The 20,323-nt window shown below is 46.6% G+C and overlaps 1 protein-coding gene across 1 annotated transcript in view; it reads right to left on the bottom strand.

Annotated features, from left to right (window-relative positions):
• Positions 1-4,592: 4,592 nt before the first annotated feature.
• Positions 4,593-20,323, bottom strand: part of LOC141172733 (nicotinamide N-methyltransferase-like) — a 90,105-nt gene continuing 74,374 nt past the window's right edge. Inside the window, exon 3 of the mRNA XM_073657204.1 lies at positions 4,593-5,358. Within this exon, the coding sequence (XP_073513305.1) occupies positions 4,935-5,358 (424 nt within the window). The 3' untranslated portion in view covers positions 4,593-4,934. The remainder of the gene's footprint in view (positions 5,359-20,323) is intronic.

Genomic DNA, 20,323 nt, shown 5'->3' with positions numbered 1-20,323 from the left:
TATTAGGTTCTCTATTCTCTATTCTCTATTGTATCAAATACTTATTTCATGCAATAAAATGCAAAATAAATGTGTAAAAATCATACATGTGATCAGCTGGATTTTATTTTTACATTTTGTCTCTCACCGGTGAAGTGTACCTACAATAAAAATGACTGACCTCTCTATTCTTTGCAGGTGGGAAAACTTGCAAAATCAACAGTGTATCAAATACTTAGTAAGAAAAAAGAGGAAGAAAGTCTCACCGTGTGTATTGTAGTTTAGTTGCTCCAAATGATTGCAGCCTGATTCCAATCCGTTGACCACCGGACTGAAGCAAAAAGGAACTGTAGGAAAAAATGGAATCCTGGCGGCTGATAAAAGATAGCAATCCTTATTTCATGTCTCTAATAGAGATGAGCGAATATGTTCGAAATCCGATCTCAAAAGTTAAATTTGGTACTAATGTGGCACATTGGGATTCGTGATCGGAAAGTCGAGTTGTTTTACTTAAATTCTGGAAAATCGGCCACGTTCGGGGAATAAGTGCGGGAACATGATTGCTGGGCAACTACAGAGTTTTTAACAGTTTGGCTAGCATAGTGCTTGTGGGGGGATGTGTTTGATGAGAGGAGAGGCTGGGGAGAGTTAAGATGAGGTCAGCACAGCGATGCGCCTGCAATTTTTATTTTTCCTGTAATTTTAAGTGAGGAAAGCACAGTTAGCCTATCACAGGAAGCATTCACACTGTCCAGACACAAGGGATTCTATATAAAGAGTAGCCATGTTCCATCAGCGTCATTTTATGCATGTCACTGCTTAGAGACACTGCTCAGTGTGTTGCTGTGTAATAAGAGATATTAGCTAGATAGATGGGTGCTTGTGTGGAAGTCAGAAAGTGTAGATAATGTTATGATCTGCAACATGTACTAAGGAAAGATAGCGGGAAGCTGTCCCTACAGTAAGACTAAGCTGAATCCCTATGATGTAGCGGGCAGCCTGTTCCTAGCGAACAGACCCGCCTTAGTCCTCGGCTAGTCTGAACAGAGACCTATAGCATTAAGGGAGGGGTCCCTAAAAGAACTAAGGACTGGGACAAAAATGGGACACCTCCTAAATAGAGAAGTTGTTGCAGAACCCAAAAAGACAAACTGACAAAAAGGTACTAGAGGTCCCAGAAAGACCAAGCGAACTGACAGAGAAAGGCACCAAAGCACCTGGCTAGAGAGACAGTCAAACACTGAAGTCCTGCACAGCCAGAAGGTGGAATATAAAGGCTGATGGTCACGTGATCACAAAACACAAGATGGAAAAAACAAACAGGAGGGTTCTAACAGTACCCCTTCTTTTATGAGGATCCTCCGGATCCTCCAGGCCCAGGCCTATCTGGAAATCTCCTGTGGAAAGCTTTAAGAAGCCTAGGAGGAGAGACATCATCCGTCCTTACCCAGGAGTTGTCTTCGGGAACAAAACGTTTCCAGGAGACAAGATACTGTAATTTCCCTCTATGCCATCTAGAATTCAAGATACAAGAAATTTCATAATCGCCATCTTCCACCACAGGAGGAACTGTGACAGTGGCATCCCTATCAGATATATCAGCCTTTTTCAACAAGGAAACATGAAACACAGGATTAGTCTTCCAGGAAGTAGAGACATCCAACCTAATAGCGGACGGGTTAACAACCTGAAGCACTTTAAATGGACCCACAAACTTAGGACCCAGTTTTTAGAGGGAATTCTCAATCGCAGGTTCTTTGAGGACAACAAAACCATGTTTCCTGTCAAAATACATCTTGGACTTCTTGTTAGCCTCTTGAAGGTTGCAACGTACAGTACAGACCAAAAGTTTGGACACACCATCTCATTTAAAGATTTTTCTTTTTTTTTCATGACTTTGAAAATTGTACATTCACACTGAAGGCATCAAAACTATGAATTAACACATATGGAATTATATACTTAACAAAAAAGTGTGAAACAACTGAAAATATGTCTTATATTCTAGGTTCTTCAAAGTAGCCACCTTTTGCTTTGATGACTGCTTTGCACACTCTTGGCATTCTCTTGATGAGCTTCAAGAGGTAGTCACCGGAAATGGTTTTCACTTCACAGGTGTGCCCTGTCAGGTTTAATAAGTGGGATTTATTGCCTTATAAATGGGGTTGGGACCATAAGTTGTGTTGTGCAGTAGTCTGGTGGATACACAGCTGATAGTCCTACTGAATAACCTGTTAGAATTTGTATTTTGGCAAGAAAAAGCAGCTAAGTAAAGAAAAACGAGTGGCCATCATTACTTTAAGAAATGAAGGTCAGTCAGTCCGAAAAATTGGGCAAACTTTGAAAGTGTCCCCAAGTGCAGTTGCAAAACCCATCAAGTGCTACAAAGAACCTGGCTCACATGAGGAACGCCCCAGGAAAGGAAGACCAAGAGTCACCTCTGCTTCTGAGGATAAGTTTATCTGAGTCACCATCCTCAGAAATTGCATGTTAACAGCAGCTCAGATTAAAGACCAGGTCAATGCCACACAAAGTTCTAGCAGCAGACACATCTCTACAACAACTGTTAAGAGGAGACTTTGTGCAGCAGGCCTTCATGGTAAAACAGCTGCTTGGAAACCACTGCTAAGGACAGGCAACAAGCAGAGGAGACTTGTTTGGGCTAAAGAACACAAGGAATGGACATTAGACCAGTGGAAATCTGTGCTTTGGTCTGATGAGTCCAAATTTGAGATCTTTGATTCCAACCACCGTGTCTTTGTACGACGCAGAAAAGGTGAACGTTGGACTCTACATGCCTGGTTCCCACCGTGAAGCATGGAGGAGGAGGTGTGATGGTGTGGGAGTGCTTTGCTGGTGACACTGTTGGGGATTTATTCAAAATTGAAGGCATACTGAACCAGCATGGCTACCACAGCATCTTGCAGTGGCATGCTATTCCATCCGGTTTGCATTTAGTTGGACCATCATTTATTTTTCAACAGGACAATTACCCTAAACACACCTCCAGGCTGTGTAAGGGCCATTTGACCAAGAAGGAGAGTGATGGGGTGCTATACCAGATGACCTGGCCTCCACAGTCACCAGACCTGAACCCAATCAAGATGGTTTATGGTCTCTACTGTATATATATATATATATATATATATATATATATATATATATACTGTACAGACCAAAAGTTTGGACACACCTTCTCAGTGTGTGCTAAGCATCTCTGTGAACCCCTTCAAGATTGTTGGAAGACCATTTCCGGTGACTACCACTTGAAGCTCATCAAGAGAATGCCAAGAGTGTGCAAAGCAGTCATCAAAGCAAAAGGTGGCTACTTTGAAGAACCTAGAATATAAGACATATTTTCAGTTGTTTCACACTTTTTTGTTAAGTATATAATTCCACATGTGTTAATTCATAGTTTTGATGCCTTCAGTGTGAATGTACAATTTTCAAAGTCATGAAAATACAGAAAAATCTATAAATGAGAAGGTGTGTCCAAACTTTTGGTCTGTACTGTATATATATATATATATATATATATATATCCTCAAAGGAAAGCAGCACTATACAAAACTGATATGGCATATGGGTGTAAGCCTCAGGGTACCGACCCAGAATCCCCCACCTACATATGGTAAAAAATCTCAGCACTCCAGAAATGAGATAGTGAATAAACCATGGTCTTTATTCACCCATGTATGTGCACTGTTTCAGCTCTTCAAACTTTGAGCCTTTCTTAAGCCATAAACATTTAAAGTGCATAAACTAGGGATATATAGGTTACACCACATAATCAGTGATTAATCAATATACACCAGGAGAGCAATGTGCATATGTATACAGTGCAATAACATCAACTTCCTCATGTCTCATTGTACATACAACAATAGTTCATTCATACCATGCCATGAATGTAAATGGGTGGAAAACCTGTTACAAGCAATGAGAGTTATAGGAATAATTAAAGTATTTTCTCATAAATATCCTGTCCCAAAATATATCCTAAGATTGGGTTTGTTAATGGGTAGTACTAAATCCTGAGTTTTACCATAAATACTTCCTAATGCTTTTGCTCATCTGATTCTGAGAATATGCTTCCAAAGTTATTAAAACAGAAGACCTGAGCAGGTCACCACTGAAGACCATCAGTGGCCAAGGCGATCCAGTCGTAGGACCCGGAGGTGAGTGGGTATGCACAGTGATCTCCATAGCCAGATCGAAAGCCGGAAACCCCAGCTTAGAGTGAACATCGGGCCGGAGATGTGGTGCATTGGAGGACTGGACAGCAGTCAGGAAGCAGTGGTGGCATCCGGAGAGGTGAGCAGTCCTGTGTAACTTTGTCTTGCACACCGAGCCTACTTATGGCCAGAAACTACAGCGCAGAATGAACAGAAGCTTTGTTGCAGACAGTGAGCAATGAGCAGCTAGAAAAGTAAATCGTAAGGTATGTTTTTTTTTCCTTTTTAAACTTTTCCAGCCCTCTAGTTTTCAGCAGGATATTGGTCGCAGCTGCCACCATTTTGCTGAATTCGTATGGAGCAGATTACAAAAGATCGGTATAATCGCCAGAGTGGTGTCTTTTTGTCGAACTTGAGAAGAATTAATCTCCACTCGAATAAATTTCTCCATCTTTATTTGTTACCAATAATTAATTATTATCACATATAGGAAAACTGGACATCTGTCGCCTTACAATGGCCTCATTGTGAGCACTTATAATATTAAAGATCCAACTCCATTGTGAAAGACACGAGTGTGAATGGGTGTTCATTAGTATTTTGCATGCTATAAATGATATTTTCCCTGGGATACAATGTGCACAACACTTTTTATAATAAAGAAAAAACAATTATATTTTTATACACTTGTATCATGCACTAGACACAGAAAAAGGATTTTTATAACATTTAAGCTTTACATATAACACTTTCCATGGAGATTCATCTTGTGTCATAGACCTACGACTCTTTGTGAGCCACAATGAATATCATGCTCTTATAATCAGTGTAGTCATTCACACCCGATCTCTTTTTAACCTTACAGCGGTCAATGATAAAACCTTCTCCAGCCAGAGCTTTCCTGGCAAAATCCTCGTCATAATTGAAAGCATGGTACTTGTGTTTCCCTACTGTGTAAAACGTTAGTTCTAAACATCCAATTAATATAATGTGTCCTCCAGGTTTCAGCAACTTTAAGAACTTCCTGAGATGTCTGATGTAATCATCTTGATCTTTGCAGATAATATCCAGGAGCCAAGCACTGATGATACAATCTGCTGGTGGTAACACAATCGGATCCATCATGTCTTCTTTCTCGAGGTTACATTTCACAACATGTTGAAGGGCTGATCGCACTTTTCCTTCTTTGTCCTGTAACTGATCCCTGAAAGAAATGGAAAAAATGATGAAAATGATTGTCTCACAGTCAATATTGAACAGGACGGCATTAGAGCTCAGTGGTTAGCGCTGAATCATTGACTTCCAGTTGGGGAAATACTTGAATCCTCCAAGACTATTATATATTGTTTGAACATACCATATTTTTTGGACTTTAAGGCCAACCTTTTTCCTCCAAAATTTTGGAGGAAAGTGAGGGGTGCATCTTATAGTCTGGATGTACCTCCTGTGGCTGTGGATAGTGGGGTGGGGGGTGGCAGCGGAGCGGGTCATAGAGGCAGTAGCCGCCTGCTGCAGTTAACACATGTGCCTGCTGTTAATGAAAATTAATATTCACTGCTCTACAAGCTGATTGGAGAGCAATGAATATTCATTCTCTTTAACAGTGGACACACGTGATCACCGAGCAGCTGCTGGAGCCGCGGCTAACAGTGTGCCAGCTATTAAAGAAAATGAATATTCACTGCTCCATATGCCCATAGTCCCGGTGTGGGGAAGAGTGAATATTCCAGCAGCTGACCTCAGCGTGTGAGGGCGCATGGCAGTGACATCAAGGGCTGATCATACATTGAGATCAGCTACTGGCATTAAAACATGAGTCAGCGCTGTGAGGGAGTGGATTGAAGGTGAGTAGAATTGTTTATTTTTTTATGTATGCAGTGTGTTTTGGGATATACCAGGATCGGGATGAGGGGGCCATATATACGAGCATGAGGATGAGGGGGCCATATATGCGAGGATGGGGATGAGGTGTCCATATGTACCAGGATGGGGAAGACGGGGCCATATATACCAGGATAGGGAAGAGGGGTCGATATATACCGAGATGGAGATGAGGGGGCCATATATACTGGGATGGGGATGAGGAGGCCATATATACCAGAATGGGGATGACGGGGCCATATATACCAGGATGGAGAAGAGGGGGCCATATGTACCAGGATGGGGATGAAGGGGCCCTATATACAAGGATGGAGATGAGGGGCCCAGATGTACCAGGATGGGGATGAGGAGGCCATATATACCAGGATGGGGATGATGAAGTCATATATATCAGGATGGGGATGAGGAAGTCATATATACCAGGATGGGGATGAGGGTGCTATATATACCATGACAGAGATGGGGGTGCCATTAGTGATGAGCAAGCATTCTCGCTACTGTACGGTGCTCGCCCATGCATCTGACTGCTCGAGATGCTCGGCGCTCGCCGAGTATTTCCGAGGTTGCTCGACAGGAGCTCAGGTCCCCTCCCTTTATGTTTGGCATTCTTTAGAGTGCCAATGAACATGCAGGGATTTTCTGCCACACACTGTAATGCCGCAGCCATGTTGGTTGTGGCATTACAGTGATTGGCTGGCCGCACAGTGTCATCAGGTCTATATCAGACCTGGCGCTGCCATGCTGCGCTACAGTCTACTCAGGAATCAGGCAGTGTAGCGAGAGGTGCTGCTGAGCTAGGGAGAGATTTGCAAGTTTCTTAGTTAGTGTAGGTATACCACCATATATTATTCACATATCCATCTTAACTAACAGTCCTTCTGAGGACTAATCCAGCTGCACAGATATTGTTGAGGGAGGGCAGTAATGGCCCTTCACGGTTGACCATGTGAGTGTCAAATTATTATGTTACAAGGTTGGTTGCAATCCAATAGAAAACCAGACGGAGACAAAGCTCTGCATGGGGGGATTCAAGAATCTCTGATCCCGTTTATTTTGCTTAGCATTTTATATTGTTTTGAGTTTATTAATGTCCAATCACTTACAGCCATACTACAGTACTACAGGCTTGAGCCAATGTTAGTGCAATTATTACGGAAACACATATATGGTCATATTATCATCGTTAGTTTGAAGCACCATGGAAATTTACAAGGTCAATCCTGGCCTAGACTAGTTAGATAACAGGAGCAGGGTGTCTGACAAAATGTTCTTGTGAGAAAAAGTTAGTGTGAGAAAGTTCCATTTAAAGCATGAGAAAAGAAGGAAAGAAGTATGTTATGCAAGGAGTGATAATAACATGATTTTGAAACAAGCAGACAAAATGGAGTTGCTATAGCATGAATATCAATATATCACATTATCTGTGCTAGGCTGGCAGGCAGTGTATGTGGCAGACTGCAGTGCATATAGCAAGAGGGTTCATTCCAGTTCTGTCTGCTGCTGGTGCATTTACAGATATTTTTAGAACTAGCCCCACTGTTTTTTTTGCTGCATTTGCTTGTTGGCACTGCAGAATACAGCCAAATCCTTTATATATTACAGCGCTAAAAATTCATCTATTAAAACTTTGGTTTGTCCTTCACACGGATCACATATAAGTGCGCTGAAAATTCTGCCATTTCTGGCCTCCATTGAAATTTTGTTGCAGTGTGTTAGCAAAGTTATTGACACCTGTTCGCTGTTAAAATTAGTTACCTACAGGCCAGCTGTTTAAAACTGTGGTTTTCCATCACACGTTATCACATATCACTGTGATTCAAATACAGCCATTTGTAGTGAACGTGGAAAATATTGTCATACATTTAAAATGGGCAAGGCTCGTGGCAAGGGACGGGAAAATGGACATGATGGTGCATGCAGAGGACAAGGCCGAAGCCGTGGGCTAGCTGAAATTGTGCCACAACAAACATCCAAATCTTCTCGCTATCTGTCTTCCACTCGGTCAAGTCTGGACTGGACCTCCTTCCTGCCACCACGCCGAGTGCCCGGAAACAACTGATCCCACACTTAGACACTCCTCGCCCGGTCCACTTGAAGCGGGGCAAGAGGAGATCGCATGTAGTGATGCCCAAATATTTGAGCAGCCATGGTCACATGAAGGTGACGGTGGAAAAGTGTCACAAGAGGTGGACGTTGATGAGACACAATTGCCAGAAAGTCAGGAAGAGGACCAGGGTGTGGAAGTGGAAGACAAGGTGATGGATGATATAGTAACTGACCCAACCTGGCAGGAGGACATGCAGAGCGAGGACAGCAGCATACAGGGGGAGGAAGGTAGAGCACCCCAACAGGCAATACCAAGCAGTGTGGTGGCCGCAGACAGTAGGTGGGAAAGCGTTCCTCGTAACATCAACATGATGGAAGTTGCCAGTACAACTGTTAGGTCTTCCCAAGTCTGGTTGTTTTTTAAAGACTCTGCCGATAACCCCAAAAAGGCCATTTGCACAACCTGCCAGGCCAGCATCATCAGGGGTGGCAAAACTATCAGCCTGACCACCACCAGCATGATCAGGCACATGGCAGCAAAGCACCCGACTTTGTGAACCAAACCACAGGATCTAGGTACAGTGTCTGCGGGTGGTACCACTTCTTCTTCCACTGTTGTGCATACAAACCAATCCTCTTTCCATGGCGCATGCGAAGATGCCTCCTGCCCTGCACCTGTTGCTGCACACTCTCAACTAGCACCATCAGCAAGCATGTCCATGTCCTTGCCTCAGTTGTCCCTACCCCAGTCCTTGGAGCACAAGCGCAAATCCACAGCCAACGCCCCCCAGGCCACACTACTAAATTCACACAATTCGCTACTACTTGCTCTCGAAATGGTGCCTTTTAGGCTCGTGGATACGGAAGCTTTCCACAACCTGATGGTGGTGGCGTCCCTCGGTACTAGGTCCCCAGTCTCAACTATTTCTCCCGCTGTGCTGTCCCCGAATTACACGAGCGCGTGTCCCACAACATTAGCCGTGCCCTCAACAATGCAGTTAATGGGAAAGTCCACCTAACCACGGACACGTGGACAAGTGCTTGTGGGCAGGGACAGTACATCTTGCTGATGGCACACTGGTTCAACATAGTGGAAGCCGGGACCCAGTCGGACCTTGGGAAGGAACACGTCCTCCCAACGCCGAGGTTTGCGGGCCCTGGGTCAATCAGGGTTGCCCCCACATTCTACAGCTCCTGCACCTCCTCCTCTGCCTCCTCTTCAGCCTCCATCTCCGAAATGACCACATCAATCGCAAGCTGGAAGCACTGCAGCACTGCCTCGGCCAAGCGGCAACAGGCTGTGCAGAAGCTAATATGCATAGATGACAAATCACACAACGCTGCAGAGCTGTGGACAGTTCTGAAAGAGCAGGCAGTTCTGTGGCTCACACCGCTGTACCTACAGCCAGGCATGGTCGTGTGTGACAATGGCCAGAACCTGTTGGCAGCTCTGAGGCGTCACAAGCTCACACACGTACCATGCCTTGCCCATATGCTTAACCTCGTGGTTCAGCAGTTTCTCAAAATCTACCCGGAGCTGCCGGATCTGCTTTTCAAAGTGCGCCGCCTGTGTGCCCATTTTAGAAAGTCAACTACAGCTTTTGCCGCCCTTGCCGTGTTTCAGAAGCATTTGCAGCTTCCAGCTCACTGACTGGTGTGTGATTCCCCTTAGCAACTGGAATCTGGAGGCAGGGTTAGAGTTAGTGATAGGAGTTGAATACAGGACAGCGACGAGGAAAGACCTGGGGAGTGGAGCTGCATGGCAGCTCACCCCAGAGGGAAGCGCAGAAGAACCGGACACCGGAGTCTGAGGTTGTGGGGCACTGAAGGCCCAGCAGCAGAAACCGGAGGGCAGGAGACTGCAGGTCTCCTGGCCCCATCAGACGCCCGGAGTCTCAGCAGTACATAGGGCCCCACACCGCCACGTGAGAGCGACACTCCAGGAAGGCCCGAGATTCCTGCCATACGAGTGAGCACAAAGACGTTTTACTCAGGGACGAGGGCCACAGCACAGCTATAAGCAGCAGGGCCAAAGAGATTAGCGCAAAGGGAAGGCCTCCAACTTCACTTGGCGAGGTGGATTCCCAACTTGCTTCCAGGCCGCCCGGACCTCTACTACCAGCTAATACCCGTGCCCTGGTCTGCCTAACCACTGCAAGTAAAGATAAGAGGAAACCGCCATTAAGTTGTGTCCTAGAATTATTATCTGCACCATCACCTACACTACACTGCACAGTAACATCTATAACATCACCATTTCCTGCCCTGGAGCTAAGCTCTGCCTATGGAGAGCTGACCCAACTCTGCTGCATCATCATCGGCTCCAGAGGATCTGCACTGCAGCGGCGGCCCCATAAAGCTGCATACCACAGGAGGCATCACGAACATTAGATATAAAAACTTTATTCCCTTTTCTTTATTCCCCTTTTATTGACCACCCTGGGTCACGGATCGGGTCACCGCCACTGTGACACCGCCAGCACCGACCGGCCCGGCTACCGAGTACCCCACGGCCCAGGGGGCATGTCACTGACTCTTATAAAAATGAACAAGGGCTGGATTGGGCCAGACTTCTCAACACCACCAAATGATAGCAGCGTAATATAAACTAAAATCCAGTGTCTTATTTTTTGGGACGTCTAACTCTATTCCCATGCACCTCTGTCTTCACACCCAGACATGAGTATATGCTTCCTGATTTTGTCTATTTGCTCTTGTCCTCCTTCTTCTCCTCATCCTCCATCACCATATCATTCACCACCATATCACCTCCTCTACGTGTCTTGCAAGTGGCATTGGAGCTCCTCCAAGTCTTTGGCAGATTTTTCATTTACTGCATAGGCAAAAACACAATGGGAGACCCACTTCCTAATGATGGGAACATTGTTTTTACGAGGCTCTCTGACCTCTACATCTCTTGCAAGGGGCATTGGAGTGCCTCCAAATTTTTGGCAGCCCTTGCAGTCACTACATACGCAATAACAGTATAGGAGACCCACTCGTTAATAATGGGAACAACAAAGCATAGCCGGCTGATGTCTGTCTAACAATAGCGAGGGCTGACTGCTGGCCCTTTAAGAATAGTAAGGGCATCCTGATGGCCCTATAAAAATAGGCTTTGTGACTATCAGAGTCCCTCCATCATAAATTAAACAGGATGTGTCTGATGATGTGTCACACACCACATGGCCAGATAAGGTTGCAAAATGTTAAAATGACATTTACCAGTGAATACATTTGTCTTAGTTGAAAGCAATGCAAAAGTGCATCAAAAATGCTACTTGTGAACATAGCTGAAGGTGTGGAAGAGAATTGTTGTTTTTGTATATTTATTTTACCTTATATACAAGTTATTACCCTGGAAAAGATGTTCCTTAACATATTTACCAGGAAAATCCATTTTGTTTTTGTTTTTGTATGTTTTATCGTGAGTCCGTAAAAGTGGTGTAATACCTCTGACAACTTTATTGACAGCAGTGACCTGGGAGTGAGAAATTCTTCCAGGGGTCTTTCCCATGCTGTTCCCATGTCATTTGAGCACTGTTTCCACGGATATGGGCAATTTTTAGGCCCTCTGCAGACCGCCATGGGGAGCCTCCTGAAAAATGCTTGAGTTTCCCATAGATTTACATTGGGCTCGTTGGTCGGGTCGAGCTCCCGAGAATTCCAATTTGCTCAACCTCAGCATCGAGCACCCGAGCATTTTAGTGCTCACCCATCACTAGGTGCCATATATAAGAGGATTGGGATAAGGGAGACATATATGTACCAGGTTGGGGATGAGGTGGCCATTTATACCAGTATGGGGATGAGGGGGCCATATATACCAGGATGGGGATGAGGGGGTTATAAATACTATGATGGGGATGAGGGGATCATATATACCAGGATGGGGATGAGTGGGCCATATATACTGGGATGGGGATGAGGGAGACATATGTACCAGGATGAAGATGAGGAGCCATATGTAACAAGATGGGGATGAGGGGGCCATATATACCAGGATGGAGATTTGGGGTCATGTATACCTGGATGGGGATGGGGGGCAATGTATACCTGGATAGGGGGACATATATACCAGGATGGGGACATATATATATACCAGGAGGGGGTATATTAGTACAGAATTGGGGGACATTACCCCTATAACAGTATCAGCAGCAGATCTCCACTCTATAACAGTGAGTCATGACCACATTTTTTGTTTCAATATTTTTTCTATTTTCCTCCTCTGATATCTAGGTGCGTCTTATGGTCCGGTGCATCTTACATTCCAAAAAATACAGTAATTGTTTTGTTCCCTTCAAATGAATTCATAGTTTTTTAAGGTTGAAGGAAGACTAAGTCCATCTAGTTCATCCCATAGCCTAACATGTTGACCCAGAGGAAGGCAAAAAACCCCATTTGGCAAACAAAAAGCTCCACATTGGGGAAAAAAATTCCTTCCCGACTCCATACTACAATTAGACCAGTTCCCTGGATCAATGCCCTATCAAGGAATCCAGTATATATAACCGGTAATATTATACTTTTCAAGAAAGGCATCCATGCCCTTCTTAAATTTTAATAGCGAATCACTCATTTAAACATCATGCGGCAGAGAGTTCTATAGTCTCACTGCTCTTACAGTAAAGAATCCCGTCTGTGATTATGATTAAACCTTCTTTCCTCCAGACGTAGAAGATGCCCCCTTGTCCCCATCTCTGGCCTCAGAGTAAAAAGATCAGTAGAAAGGTCTTTGTACTGTCCCCTCATATACTTGTACATAGTAATAAGATCATCCCTAAGCCTTCTTTTCTCCACAGTAGTGTTGAGCCACCCCCGTAGTGTTTGAGTTCGGTTCGGTTCGTCCAACACCCGTGTGTTCGCCGAACTGTTCGTCGAACTGTTCGTCGAACACCTTCGAACACCGTTAAAACCAATGGCAGGCAAACAAAAACACATAGGAACACACATAAAACACATAGAAAACACTTCAAAGGTGTCTAAAAGCTGACAAACTGCTCAGAAGACACAACTAACACATGGAAAAGTGACAAGTACATATAGTCATGCGAAAAGAAAAGAGGAGGAGGAGTAAAAGGAGGGGGAGACACAGATATAGGCATGTCATGCCCTTCTAAAATCAAGAAAGGCTGGAGTAAAAATAAAAATCTAAAATCAGCCTACCAACACCCAGACGTCATGACAAGAAAATTAAAAAAAGAAATATCTTTAGGTAGAATGGCGGTTCCATTCAGAACACTTTCCTTACAAGACGTAGTGGTATCCCCGTTGTGAGTTGTGCCAAAAACGGAACTCAATACATTTGGACTAATCCACCATTTGTCATATCCAAGGGGCAGGTCAGTAAACTACAACATCGACATGGAACCAAGTACAGTAGTATATACTGTACATCCTTAGACAAGGCAATCAGGCGGATCAAGAAGTTGGGAAGGGTCACGCTAATGGCCAAAACAGACATTGATGCGGCGTTCCAGTTACTTACTACCTGTGCCTCCGAATAGTGTCCACCTATTGGGCTGCTTCTGGGAAGGAGCATACTATATAGATCGCTGTTTGCCCATGGGGTGCTCCAGATCCTGCTCACTATTTGAGGCGTTTAGTTGCTTCCTCGAATGGGTTGTAATGGACGTTTCTAAGGGGGCACATATTATCCATTACCTCGACAACTTCTTATGCTTGGGCCCAAAAGATTCGCCACAGTGTGAATACACGCGGTAGTCCACCTGTGAGAAGGAGAGAGCTGGAGGGAGAGCGGACACCACAGAGCAGAGGGGTTAGATGGAGAACGGAAGAAGGAAAGAGGGCGAGGGAGGTAAGAGAGTACAGTGGAGGGCTGACCTGAGCTCCCCCACGTTCCTGCTGGGCGGGGAACAGCCCTGGGAAGAAGAGCCGCTTGCGCATCCCTTTGAGGTTACGGGCGCGAGCGGGCAGAGGGACTACGCTAGAGTGCGAAGCCGACACGGCCAGTCCGTTCCTGCCCGTGCGACCTCCGTGTCGCCGGGTTTGTGCTAGAGCTGCGGTGGACCCTGACGGCCAGCCCCCCTCTCCCAATGCTTGTGCCGGTCCGCTGGTGGGTCGAGCCCCCCCCCCCCTGCTGTGGGGGGAGGAGTAACATCTGCAGAAGAAAGACCATCTTCCAGCCAAACTAAGATGTCTACATCTTTTCGTGAACAATGTGATACGATCCCTTTCTTACGAACACGCCCATCGCTACAAATTCCAGATGAGGCACAAAAACAGCAGGTGCTTCAACGGATATCAAGTGCCCCTTCAAGTGGGCTCTCCTCCACCTCAACTTCAACATCACAAATACTCCAGTCCTCAGAGGTGTCACCCCAATCGCACTTGCTTCCTCAAAGCTCCCAAGTCTCCAGCTGCCCGTCTGAGTATGGGGTAACACAGATGGTTGAGTCTGCACAGCTGTTTACTCATACTATAGCCTGGGAAATGGAGGTCTGCTCCAGAGCTTCTGTTAATCCAGATGAGGAAATGATCTGCACTGATGCCCAGAATCTTTGTGAGTCGGATCCAGGACCAGATGAAGAAGGTTCTGAGCATAATGTAGACCCTCGTTCCCAAACTGTAACTCTTGTTGGTGGAGACAATGATGAAGCGTCTCCTGGCTCTGTTACGTATCAGCACCTTAGCGATCCTGGGACTTGTAGTTCTCTAGGGATTCCGGTTGTGCCTTACTGGGTCATAGAAATTCCGGTAAGCTCAGATCCGGTTTCCGGTAAATGCTTCGGGGTGAGCTGATTAAACTCCTCTGCCCCCTATGTACTAACTCTCCACTCAACTTCGGCCTACTCGGGCTCTCACTAGGCTATAAACACTAACGGCAGCTTGCCACGCTTCACCGATCTTATGGTGCCGGCACACCTTAAGCTCTAACTGGGCTCCCTGAATCTAGCTAGCAGGAGCCTCGTGCTCCACTGCTGAACTATTAACTGAGTTCTCTAGACTAGACTGAGCTCCACTGCAGACTGACCTCTCTTAGGCTTCCCCACTGCAGGAACTCTTCAGAGGAACTGAACTGCCTAGCTTCACCTTCCCTACTTATATCCCTAACGGGCTCCCTCTGTTGGTCTGTGGTGGAAGGTGGAGATGTGTGAATGTTTATGGGGGCCTCTTGTGGAGGATTCCATCAATGCACTCTTCTAGGATCTGTGATACCAAGCGCAGCTGGGCGTCACAGATGCTATTGACGGCAAAGTTAGGTTGCATCTTCCTGGACAGAGACGGAGTACTGGAAGCACGTCAACAACTGCATCCTCAACCACAACTATGCCTCTGACCACAAGTCGTAGTGGCTCTTCAGGTCGCATGGACTCTAAGCCTTGCATAGCCTGGGCATTTTTTCAGATCGATAAGGATGACCCAACTCGTGTTATCTGTAATATTTGTCACCAAAAGCTAAGTAGAGGCCAAAAAATCCATAGTTTGAGTACTTCATGCATGAACCGTCACATGGATATGAATCATAAGTTGCAGTGGGAAGCTCACTGTGCTACAATGCGGCATAGCGGGCTGGGCCAACCACCGTCTGCTCCATCTTGTGCATCTGCGGCCACTTCATCCTCTGTGACTGGGGGGACAGCAGTCACACATGTTTTTGGATGCAGACCTGCCACCTCTTTATTCGCAAAAGACAGTGTGATTGGCAGGTCGTCAGTTCATTTGGAAGTGGAAACACCTGCTGGTGTTGAGCACTCTCCGACATCGAGAGCACCACCTTTGGATCAAGGCAACCTAACATATCCGCTTGCATCTTCCTCACAGACCGGCAGTTTGCCGGGGACATCCTACTCAACCCCACCTAAGCACAACAGCCTGCCCTTGGTCCCTCAGATGTGGACAAGTAAAAGACCATTTCCTCCTAGCCATGACAAAGCTAAGAGGTTGAATTTCACCATCTGCAAGCTGTTGGCTACAGAAATGCTGCCTTTCCGCCTGGTGGACACAGAGGATTTTCGAGACCTTATGTCCGTCGCAGTGCCCCAGTACCAGATGCCCAGTCGGCACTACTTCTCAAAGAAAGGTGTGCCTGCGCTACACCATCATGTCGCACACAACATCACCGCTTCTTTGAGATACTCTGTGTGTGACAGGGTGCATTTCACCACAGACACTTGGACGAATAGGCTTGGACAGGGGCGTTAAATGTCTCTGACTGGGCACTGGGTAACTATGGTGACAGCAGGACAAGGGGCTGCTGTCCAAGTCTTGCCGTCCCCACGAGTTGTAAGTCAATCCTCTTTATCTTGAAGTTCTTCCACTGCTTCTGCCTCCTCAACCTCTTCTCGGTCCTCCACCTGCACCCAAAGCCTGTCTGGTAATGCCACCCGCTTTCTAACTGCGCAGAAGGAATCCTGCACACCTCCTTACTATGCTGGCAGCAGGGCTCAACGGCATCAGGCAGTGTTTACTTTGAAATGTCTGGGAAATGTGACCCACACAGCTGAGGAGTTGCGGTCAGCTCTGGAGACCCAGTTTCATGAATGGTTGTCTCCACTGGACCTGCAACCAGGGAAGGCCATGTGAGACAATGCTGCAAACCTGGGTGCGGTCCTTCACCGGGGCAATGTCACACACGTGCCTTGTATGGCTCACATGTTGAACCTGGTAGTCCAACAATTTTTAGCCCACTATCCCAGACTAGATGGCCTTCTGCAGAGGGCACGGTCGCTGTGTGCTCACTTTCGCTGTTCGCATCCCGTAGCTCAATGACTTACGTCTCTACAGAAGTCGTTGGGCTTGCCAGTTCACCAGCTGAAATGCGATGTGCCGACACGGTGGAATTCAACTCTGCACATGTTGCAGCGACTGTGGCAGCACCGACAAGCCCTGGTGCAATACGTTCTGACGTGTAGCCTGGGCCAACGAGATCCAGAGGTGGGGCAAATCAAGCTGCAGGAGTGGTCTCAGATCAGGGATCTATGAAGTTGACGCGCCCCCTGAGTCGTGGGTTACCCGGAGCAAGACCGGTAGACGCTGGGGGTTGTAGTCACTGTGGCAGTGACCCGGTCCGTGACACAGGGCGGTCAATCCAAGGATAATTTGTATATATGGGATTTATAATGTCCGACTACGCCACCTATGGAGTGCGGCCAAAGGGGATGCCGCTGCGGAACAGTCCTCTGAAGCTGGTGGTTTTGCAGCAATGGTATTATTACTCCCCACAGAAAGAGTTTAGCTTCAGGGCAGTGTGGGTGGATGATGGTGGTTGTAGTGCAGGGAGTCAGTAATGAACACAGAGTCCGTGTGATGCAGTCCCAAGATCTTTACTCACAGTTGTTGCAGTCCAGATTACAGGTACCAGAGCAATCTCCCCCGTCGTGCTGTGCATACTCAGTGAGGGGCTCAGTCCACCCCCAGATAGCTCCGGAGTACTTAGCAGGACCCCCTTCTGTGTGTCCTTTCTCTGACCTTCTCCCTGAACCTCACAGCCAGTGACACTTCTATCCGGTATCCTCGGACCTTGGCGGGCGACGTGTGTTCCGTCCCCTAGGTCCTATGTGGCTACCTTCTTAGTGAGACTGGTATGGACTTTGGCCTGCAGTACATGAAATGCTGCAGCCTCCGGTTTCTAGTTGAGCCTTGCTGTTTCTCCGCTAGTTGAGGGACCGGTTCCCCTTATCTGGCCTTACCCCTCTAACTACTGGTAGCAGTGGACGTACGGGTGGCCTTCTGCACGGCCTGTAACCCTAGGGTCTCTTCGGTTCCTGGAGCCTTCCTGCTCCCAATCCTCTCTTCTCTCCTTCAGTCCTGGGCCTCCCATCCTAGGCCCGCCTCCAGAGCAAAGCTCATGCAGAGGCTCTGCTCCTGTCACTTCTCCTCCTCTGACTGGCTTGCTCTTTCTAAGATGGCTTCCTATTTATACTCTCCCTGTCATGTGCTTCTCTAAGCTGCTCCCCTAAGCACCCACTACATAGGGCCCTCCCGCCAGCTAGGGACCTGGGACTGTGCTCTACCTTAGGAGCAATCTCGCCCTACCCCCACTGCGGGTATGTGTTGGATGCAGGTGTTAGGGTCCCGAGCCATACTCCTTCCTTACCAGAGGGTGAGATACCTCACCTCTGGGTGAGATGCAGTAACTCTGTGGTGACTGAACCCTCAGGGGCGCCACACACCCTTCTGCACGTAGTGAATCTCACAGTTCTAACTTGCCAACCATGGGACTGTCGAGTCTTCATCACTCAAACCGTAACAGTAACACAGTATCTGCTGGTAACAGCAATTTTGTGGAATCTTTTCACCACTTTTTTAGACCATCCTTTGCAAGGCCACAGGAGACAAGAAGTCTGACACATAGTCAACACCTAGAGAGGATGGTACAGGAGTATCTCCAAGTGAACATCGAAGCCATGACTGTGTCACTGGACCCTTGCTCATTTTGGGATTCCAATCTGGAAAAATGGCCGGAGCTCACCACTCATGCCTTGGAGATCTTGTCATGCCCTGCAGCCAGCGTTCTCTCTGAACGTGTGTTCAGCGCTGCTGGTGGTGTGCTGACAGATAAGCGCACGCGGCTGTCCACTGAGAATGTAGACAGACTCACGTTCATAAAGATGAACAAATCATGGATTCGCAAGAACTTTTCTACCCCTGTGTCATCCTGGGGAGAATAGAAGCTTGAGGATTTGGTAAAATCACCTCACCAACCATTTTAAGCAACTCTGGGGCAATTGATGCCACTTAACCCTAGAACGCATGACCATAAAAATCTACACTTTCACATACCTGGGGCCTTTTAGGCCTGTGTGAAAATAACTTGGAATAACTCAAACTCAAATGACAAACAACTATATACCTGAGGAATACCTAGAGTTTCAAAATTCTAACTAAAGTAATCTTGTAGAAAAATAGAAAACAATTAACAGGGCGGGCTTGCGAGGACCCAGGTTTGCGTTCTAGGGTTAAGTGGTGTCTGTGCCACAATTTTTGGAAAACATGGAGACTCTTTTTGGAGTCCCCTTGCTGTGCTTTACGTGACGTTGGCATCGTCAATTCCAGGTGGGTTGGGTCGCTCCCCCCCCCCTTTTACCTGTAAGAAACTACATACACTATGGCTTGGGGTAACCCAGATGGTTGAGTCTGAAGAGCTGTTTACTCAGAGGTCTGCTCCTATCACACATTGATGGAATGCCATTATCAAGATACCAGTTCCAAGCTATATTTAATAAATGCATAACATCGGCAGGGAACCACCCCAAAGATTACGGGACACACTCATTCCACATAGGCGCAGCCACGGAAGCACCAAGAGCAGGACTGTCAGAAATTGAAGCTCGGAGGATAGGGAGATGGCGATTCACGTGTTTGGCGAGATACATAAGACCGGACTTGGTATCCTAACGTGGTTTGTTTCTTTTACAGGTGACGCAAAGCCAACAGTGTGGGTGATAGGCCACTCGTATATATATTGGGCAGAAAAAAGTGCGAAAGTCCGCCCAGGTGGGAGGAAATAAGAGTTTCATAACACATATTTCAACTGGAGAGGTATTAGAGGCCTGCTATGGCCACAGGTACTAATGGAGGTAATCAAGGTAGGGAGAGAGGCAAGAGGTCTGGTCATCTTAGTTATACAGGCCGGGGGAAACAACCTAGGTCATCACAAGAGCACATAACTAATGGCAATAGTGAAACTAGACACTGACCGCTTCAGAGAATTTTTCACAAAACTAACTATAGTATGGTCAGAGATTGTGCCGATAGCGGTATGGCAAGGTGCGGGAGACATCACGGCCATCGAACGGACAGGGTGGGTAATAAATATTCGGATGGCAAAATTTAGAAGAGACAGAGGCGGTGTAGTGATATGACACCGACAACTGGAAGGAGATAAAGCAGGCCTCATACGGCCCGACGGTGTTCACTTAATGGATATTGGACTGGACATATTCCTGTCAGGACTCCAGGATGAAGTGGAACAAGCATTAAGAGTGATGGGTGGTGGTCAGAGTCCTGCATATGAGTACGCAGGATCCTCAGTGGCCTGGAAATAGAAAGGACATGTTGGAGAGTTACACTTGTTGGCTAACTTGCCGGAGTGGAGACCCAGGGCATGCTGCAACAAGCTGAATTATTTTAGAAATAAAATGCCTTTCTAATGGAATGAGTATAAAGAGTTAATAAAGCTGTGACCGATCCTCACCCATCCAGTTGTAAGAGTTACCTTATTGTATTGTCAAGGAAAGGGGGGCGGTAGGGGGGCTGAGCGTCTGGGTTTGGTT

Source organism: Phyllobates terribilis, unplaced genomic scaffold (assembly GCF_046119375.1).
Source record: "Phyllobates terribilis strain yellow unplaced genomic scaffold, ASM4611937v1 Scaffold_12__6_contigs__length_324123572, whole genome shotgun sequence".
Taxonomy (NCBI): domain Eukaryota; kingdom Metazoa; phylum Chordata; class Amphibia; order Anura; family Dendrobatidae; genus Phyllobates; species Phyllobates terribilis.
The sequence above is the reverse complement of the archived record's forward strand: the minus strand, read 5'-3'. Positions and strand labels throughout refer to the sequence as shown.